Genomic DNA, 8,462 nt, shown 5'->3' on the forward strand with positions numbered 1-8,462 from the left:
TTTTTATGACATCTGTTAAAGTCAGATGACACCTAGAGGCAAGTATAGTAAACTACATTACTCCAAGTTTCAGGGAGAACTTGATTTTAGAAAAGCCAATCCATGGGGGCCAGGTGGTGGCACCCCTGGTTAAGTGCACATGTTATAATGTGTAATGACCCAGGTTTGAGCCCCCCAGTCCCCACCTGCAAGGAGAAAGCTTTGCAAGTGGTGAAGCAGGGATGCTGATTTCTGACTTTCTATCCAATAAATAAGGTAATTTAAAAAATAATAATAAAAGCCAATCCCTCAGACATGTGAGGGGTACATTTCCAAGATGTATACTTTTAATTCCTAATAAAAAATTAAAGGGGGACTGGGCAATATCACACTGGGTTAAGCACAAAGACCAGCATAAGGATCCCAGTTCAAGCCCCCAGCTCTCCACCTGCAGGGGGGTCGCTTCACAAGCAGTGAAGCAGGTCTGCAGGTATCTTTCTCTCCTCTCTGTCCTATCCAACAACAGCTATAGAAACCACAACAAGGGTAACAAGATGGGAAAAATAGCCTCAAGGAGCAGTGGATTTGTAATGCTGACACCGAGCCCTAGTAGGAAAAAATAAATAAAAGTACTAATGAAAATTTCAGGTATGAGGAAATAAATGCCACTTAGCAGGGTTTTTTAGTGCTATTTGGCAAATCTTAGATTACTAAACATTTTCTTAATACTTTTCTCCATAGACAATTCAAAGAAAGTTTGGAGACATAACTAATGAGGCAGTCCACTTTCTTGGTGAGAACCTACAACGTGTTGGTACCAAATTTAAAAACTCACTGAAAGTGATGATGTGTTCAGAATGCCCCACAGTCTTTGTGGATGCTGAAACAGTAAGTCTTTATAGGCTAAATGTGCATGTTGTAATTCAGTGAATAGTTTTTATTTTCCAGGGAGTAGTTCAGAATTTAAAAGTGTATCTCTTCATATTTTCAACTTGGCTACAATTATTTAGCAGAATGTAATTCTAGTATCTTATATGCAGAGACATGTGAATATGCCTGACTCTGGCACCAGGTGCATGATAGGGGAGACATTCATACTCAAGGAAGGGTGCTTGTCCTCTGATTTTTAAACAAAACTGGGCAGGAGAGTTCAAAACTCTTTGGTCTTCCTTTGACATGTTTCCAAGCACACATATAAAGAATTACAAAGGTTCTGAGGCCAGGCGGTGGCATCCTGTTAAGCTCACATAGTACTATGTGCAAGGATCTGCCAAAGATGCTTCCTGAGTGGTGAGGCAGGTATATCTTTCTTTTTCTGTCTTTCCCCTCTCAATTTCTATCCTATCAAATAAAATTAAATAAATAAATAAGTCTGCAAGGAGCAGTGGCTTCATAGTGTAGACACTGAGCTTTAGGGATAACCCTGGAGGCAATAAAAAGAATTAAGGGTTTTAAAAAACTTTCAAAAATGTGGTCTGGGAGGTGGCACAGTGGCTAAAGCACTGGATTCTCAACCATGAGATCCCAAGTTCAATCCCCGGCAGCACATGTACCAGAGTGATGTCTGGTTCATTCTCTCTCTCCTCCTATCTTTCTTATGAGTAAATAAATAAATTCTTTTAAAAAATAAACTTGAAAAGTGGGGATCAGACAGTAGCACAGCGGGTTAAGCACACATGGTGCAAAGCGCAAGGACCTGCATAAGAATCCCGGTTCAAGCCCCCGGCTTCCCACCTGCAGAGGAGTCACTTCACAAGCAGTGAAGCAGGTCTGCAGGTGCCTATCTTTCCCCCTCCTCTCTCCATTTCTCTGTCCTATCCAACAACGACAACATCAACAATAACTACAGCAATAAAACCACAAGGGCAACAAAAGGGAAAATACATTTTAAAAATTTTTTTAAAAACTTCAAAAGTTAGTTATGAAAGCCTTTGAAGATATACTTATCCCTACTAATATGCCTGAAATCCCACTGCGCTCAACTCCATTTAGAATGAATCTGTCCATCTTAACATGTCACAGTAACGACAGTAAGTGATCAAAGTTGGGCCCAGAACCAACAAAGATCCCATAACCTGAAAATTGTCCATTCTCATGATTGATTTAGAAATGGTAACCTGGATCAATGTTTTTGGTTTGACAGTTGATGTCATGTGATTTGCTAGAAACACTCAAGTTCAGTGTTTTGGAGTTACAAGAACACCTGGATACATACAATGCCAAAAGAGAAGCTGCTGAGCAGGTCAGTCTCTTCTTACCATGTGATAAAAGTAGAATGTTAATGTAAGAGGCTGGGAAATAACAGCCTGGTAGAACACCAGCTTGCGTTCCTGAGACCGCAGAAGCTAAAGGCTTAATCCCTAGTACCACCTTGTGCCCAAGCAGAGTAGTGCTCTAGTATTTCTCATAATGATTTTTTTTTTTAAAGTGTTAATGTGACAGCAGAACAGCCCAAACAGAGAAGAGGGCCCCTTTGCACTTGCCTCGGGATTTTACTGAGAATGATGGAGATCTCTAAACTCAATTCACTGAATCCCTATTCTGTGTGCACATGTTTTAATTGACTCTCTGAAAACCTAGGATCATAATAACAAATGACAGCTTTATAAAAGTGTCCATAGAGGAATAATGGGATTTCTCTGGTGACGCATTTTGATACTGTGATGCAGAAAATATGCAGCCTAGAATAGAGCTGTGGTCTTTCTCTCACAGTGTGCATGTGCATGTGGGCAAAGGAAATAAGCACATAGTAGTACACTAGATAGACTATCTGCTAAGCAGTGTTTCTTTGATTCCAGTCTAGCACTGCAGAACAGTTCTATTCCCTGAGGGTAAAAACCAGTATTTATTTATTTATTTTTGGATAGGGCAGAAACTAAAAGAAAAAATGTCTTTTCATATACACTTAAGCATTTATCCTTTTAGAATGGAAGGTAAATCATTGTAAGTAGGTAAAATCTCTCACATATACAGACCTATGAAAACTAAAGTATACACCTCCTTCTGAACATCTAGATAGGAATATAAAGCACAAATGGTATATGTCACTAAGTAGTAAGAGTGAAGTGTCACTAAGTTACAACTTTGATGAACAGCTGTTTAAAACTTTACTTAAGTTCATGTTAATCAGTCTACCCTACTATGGTTTGGTGCTTTTTGGTCTTCAGAGATCTGTATCAACCTACAAGCTGTGGTAGTAGTTAGAATAATTGCCCCACTGAATCACACTTCTCTGTCCGCACCCCTTTGTAACATGACTTCACTATTCTGCCCATCCAGAGATAGAGTCAATTTTCCCTCCTCTAAGTCTAAAGTATCCCTTAAAAAGGCTTTTTGCAGCTTCTTTTGCCATCATGCTGGTTAAAACTGGTCATCACCCTGAAAAAACATTAGACCTTTAACCTATTGACAGATAAAAGGCCAGGTGGAGAATGGAGGTATGCCCAGCATATGGGTGAGGCCAATTTGGCACTTCAATGCCTGCCAGCCCATACAATGGCCGATTCATGAATGCTCTTGGCAGGACTAGAATATACCCCAGCCAATCCACAGATTTGTCTTAATGTTTTAAGACTTTACATATTAGGGCAATTAGTTATATAGCAGTAGATATCATTGACAATAATAGGAGATATGAAATACCTACAGATAAATCTAATCAAATAATTGCTAGTTGCTTTTCTTCTAGAAAACTTCAAGTACTTGTTTCAGTAAAGAATCCCCTATATAGAAGGCTATAATATGTTCATGAATCAAGACTCAGTATTGCCAAGATGTCATCACCCACCCAAAAAAAAAAAAAAAATTCAGGTGATGTTATGGTCACTACAATTTATATGGAAATTCATACAGCTAAAAGTAGGAATTTTTAAAATAAGAAATGGTATTATTTTTCCGCTTTGGGCAGAGATAGAGGGAAAGAGGCCACAGCACCAAAACTTCCTTTAATTTGGTGAGGAGCAGCCTCAAACCTGGGTCATGTACATAACAAAGTGAGCTATTTGCCAGAACAATCTTCTTGAACATAAATTAGCAAGCTGTAGCCCTCAGGTCCTGTGTGACCCGGTATATTTTTGTTTCTAAAGCTGCTTAGGACATAGCCCTCCCATTTACTTGCATCCCACCTGTGGCTACTGTTTGTACTGCAAAAGAGGCTGGGTGGTGGCGCACTAGCCCAGTGTGTGTCATACACAAGTGCTTGAGTCCATACCCACTTACAGAGGACAAGCTTCACAAGCAGTGGAGCAGTGCTGCAGGTATTTTTTTTCTTTCCATCTCAATACCTATAAAAAAGAAAAAGTGGCCACAAAAATAACTGTTCAAGCGAGTCGGGTGGTAGCACAGCAGGTTAAGTGCACGTGGACCGGTGTAAGGATCCCAGTACAAGCCCCTGGCTCCCCACCTGCAGTGAAGTCACTTCACAGGTGGTGAAGCAGGTCTGCAGGTATCTTATCTTTCTCTCCCCCTCTCTCCATTTCTCTCTGTCCTATCCAACAACTACAACAATAAAACAAGGGTAACAAAAGGGAATGAGTAAATAAGTAGTAATAAAAAATTTATTTAAAAAAAAACTGTTCAATAAACCATTAACTGATAAAGAAAAAAAAAAGTGCTTCTCTGACATACAAACTCTAAGGAACAGAGAATGTATAGTTTGTAACGCCTACAATATCTCCCCCTCTAAAGTCCTCCAAACTTTGCCTATGAAGACCAACAGAAGTAGACCACCAGCCAATAAGATATACATCTCATTAGTATGGAGTATCTATGTTTTATCCAAGGCACCAAAAATAAAAGGTGTAAGTGGCATAGTAGACAACTGGAATATAATAGAGAATTCAAGATAGCCATGTACATTATAATTTACAGCAAAGGTGTTACCGTGCAGTAGGAAAAGGATGTTTAACACTGTGCTGCGTCAGATAATTTACATGTTTAATCTGCTAGCAGTTTACATAAGATTTTAGGATTACAATTTCACAGCATCACCCGAGACCCTTCTACTTGCCTTTTCCCTCCGTTGTCTCCTACAGTCTTGAGTCTGGGTCAGCTTGTTTTTCATGGTTGTTATTGTGTACTCACGAGTCAAACTATCCAGTTGTCTTTTGCTATTCCACCTAACATAATCACCTCCAATTGCATCTACTTTGTCCCAAAAGACACAGTTGCTACCTTTTCTGATGGACATTTGGGTTGTGAATTAAATATTTCTATATGGGAGAAGAATGAACCTTGATTCATAACTCACTATTTTTCCTTTTTGTGTGTGTGGTACCATGGCCTTATACATGCACAATTTCACTGTTCTTAGCCTTTTTCATTTCATAAAAAATAGAGCAAGACCCTAGCACCAGGGCTACCACAAGTACCAGGACACTGCCAAACATTTCAGTGTTTCTTGTCTCTTGTATCACTTGGTTTTTCCCTTTCAATAGTTTTGTGTTTTGTTTTTGCCTCCAGGGTCATTGCTGGGGCTCGGTGCCTGCACTACGAATCCACTGCTCCTAGAGGCCATTTTTGTTGCCCTTATTTATTGTTGGATAGGACAGGAGGAAGACAGAGGGAGAGAAAGATAGATGCCTGCAGACCTGCTTCACCACCTGTGAAGCGACACTCCCCCCACCCTGCAGGTGGGGAGCCCAGGGCTCGAATCGATCCTTACGCCATTCCCCCTTCAGTAGTTTTTTTAACTACATTTTTAATTACGTATTAGTATCACTTGGATTTTGAGTCTTCTAAGGATCACAAACAAAAGCCTCAAGTATTTATTAGAACCTTGAAATTGTGGGCCATGTTGGTTATCATCCCAGCATTATGAGAATGAAAATCACTGTTTACCTTTTTGTCCTCCCAGATGCTACTTGGCCCTCCCTGCACATGGCATTCGGAGGTATAGCCAGGGCACGAAGGGGCAGCTGCACTCAGACTGTTAGGTTCCCTCCTCTGCAGCTGGTTTTCTTCTAGAATCTTGGGTCTTCTGTGCCTCACACCCTGGTTTCCCAGCAAAATACTGTTTTGCTCACTCCTTTTTGTTCACCCTAAGACTTATGAGTAACCAAAAAGACATGGTGTTGGGCTCCGTTCAGTAATATTCTCTAAATTTTGGTCAAGAGGGTATTCAGCTTCTCTAGTGGCCCTTGGATGATGACTTTATGTAGGTCACTCCATCGTGCTTAGAAGTAAAACTCCCATCTTCTAACCTTTATTTGAGCCTTGAGTAAAGAGAACACACTGTAAGAAGGCTGATTAGACATGAACTGGTGGGGTTCCTGTCCACAGACTAATGTCGGTCACATGTACATACTGACCAGGAAGGGAGCTACATTTCAAGCCAGGATACAGCTCTAGGACAATATAATTAGGGCTTATCTTTTAACAGAACAAAATCAGAATTGTGTTGAATAGTGTAGCATAAAAATTTCTCTGTGTAGATAAATTGGACTTAATAGATTTTATATGGACAAAGACTTTGTGTAAATTCGTGATGGCTGCCAGCAACTCAGCTCACTAAGAAAGCAGTGACATGCTGTCAAGTGAATCGCCTGAGGGACTGAGACAAAAGGAGCATGAGGTCAAAGACTGTTTTGAAACAAGAAGGTGGCTCATTTTAATTCCTCATGTATAGAATGTTAAGCTGCAAGAGAGAATTCTAAATATTATCAAGTGTTTTTCAAGAAACTTAAACTTAGCACAATTAATGCTTTTTCTTATATTCCTAATGATTTTCTGTATCTTTATCACATTTAATCTTAAACACATTAAAAGTAGGAAGTCAAAAGAACTGATTTATCAAACTGTCAAAGAGGCAGGAGATTTAAAGGCTTCTAGCTTTTACTTCATCTTGAAATTCTATTATTTCACTGTTCCTTCTTAAAATTCACAATGATATTATTTTAACCCAAAGAAAAGACATCTTAAATATACATCTGTAGGATTAGCCTCGGGTATGGGGAGGGAAAAAAAAAAAAACATGTTTGAAGATAACACATTAGTCATTAATTACTGTCCAAAAATAACACAGAAAGGAAACAAGATTTAAAATGGATTTTGGCTTCTGTTTTACTAATTAAAACTGACATCCATCTTCTGAGAATTACACCCCTGATAAGCAAACAGACCTGCCTAATTCTAGCATGCCATTATTAAATTGACCAGAAGCAAAGCACATCTTTCATTTCCTCATTTTAAATTAGACAAAGGTCAGATACAGGCTGTGAATTTTTCCAATAAAATCGGCAAAATGAAAAATACTCTTTACTGAGCTGGAGCACCACAACCTTAAATGTGTGAGTCTAGTTTTATTGTTAGCATTAGCTGCCTTCATTTACTGCACAAAAAGGATTAGGCTCCAATGGAGATGAGCCTATCTACAGCCAATCTTAGAAATTCAAGTTTTATATTTGTTGTATTTCATTTTGTATTATATAATTACTGTTATTTATTTCTTTAGTGGTTAGATAATTGTAAGAGGACATTTGGTGCCAAAGAAGACATGTATAGGATAAATACAGATGCACAAGTAAGTTTTGTTTTTTATATTCTTAGAAATGAAGACTATTGTAATACTTCTTGTTCTATTATCAGGGCAGTCTATGTAAAAGTGAGGATTGAAAAATACTGGCTCAGTAATGAAAAATTCTCTTTAATAAAATTGAAGGACCAGCCTGTGACTGGAGCTTAATAACATTCAATAGATAAGGCTGATGGATATCTGGACAGTCCAAGTCAGCTTTTAGTTGCATCTGTCTCTTTAAAAAATGTTTTCATTCTGCATTAGTATTCCGCAGATAAATTGTCTAGTCAGGAAAGCAAACCTATGGATCCAGTTATGATTGGATAATTTAGGCTTTTTTCAGGTTCAGTGAAAATATTTTTGAATAGAAGTGCAATGTATATTAATTAAAACTAATCTCTTATCTTTGACATCATAATTCTAACATTAGAGATGTCTAGTAAATGTTACTGAAATGATAGTAAACTCAGTATAGCAGGCAGAGAACACATAGTTGAATATTTTAACACTCATTATCTTTTAACATTGGCTAGTGGATACTGCACCCTCATTTTGTAGATGAGGAAATTTTAGAATGTTAATTTATCTGATGTCAGTAAATAGAAAAAAAAAGATTCAAATCTAAGCAGACTGATTCCAAATCCACCATTGTTACAATTGCCAGATCATTTGTATAAAGAGAAAAGGCAAGTTAAAACAAGATGTTTTGGTTCTAATTGTCTCTAATTTAACTTGGAGTAATTTAAACTTTTTTTTCCCAATATAAGTTAGGTTAACACTGATTACATTCTATCTTTAAAAAAAAAAAATGCTGCAAGAGCAGTGAATTCACAGTGCAGGCATTGAGCCCTGGCAATAACCCTGGAGGCAAAAAAAAAAAAAAAAATTCTAAGAGGCTAACTTGGTTTATATTAACCAATCAGCTTAATTTTTTTCTATTAAGTAGAAAGTAAGGAAATTTGAAAAACTG

General features: G+C 38.1%; 1 protein-coding gene across 9 annotated transcripts in view; it reads left to right on the forward strand.

The window, feature by feature from the left end:
- The window catches only part of FRYL (FRY like transcription coactivator), a 276,795-nt gene that overhangs the window by 262,283 nt on the left and 6,050 nt on the right, over positions 1-8,462 (forward strand). For all 9 annotated transcript variants that reach the window (XM_060188085.1, XM_060188080.1, XM_060188084.1 and 6 more), the window contains 3 exons: positions 721-867; positions 2,123-2,221; positions 7,430-7,498. In XM_060188085.1, the coding sequence (XP_060044068.1) occupies positions 721-867; positions 2,123-2,221; positions 7,430-7,498 (315 nt within the window). The remainder of the gene's footprint in view (positions 1-720; positions 868-2,122; positions 2,222-7,429; positions 7,499-8,462) is intronic.

Source organism: Erinaceus europaeus, chromosome 3 (assembly GCF_950295315.1).
Source record: "Erinaceus europaeus chromosome 3, mEriEur2.1, whole genome shotgun sequence".
NCBI classification, from domain to species: Eukaryota; Metazoa; Chordata; class Mammalia; order Eulipotyphla; family Erinaceidae; genus Erinaceus; species Erinaceus europaeus.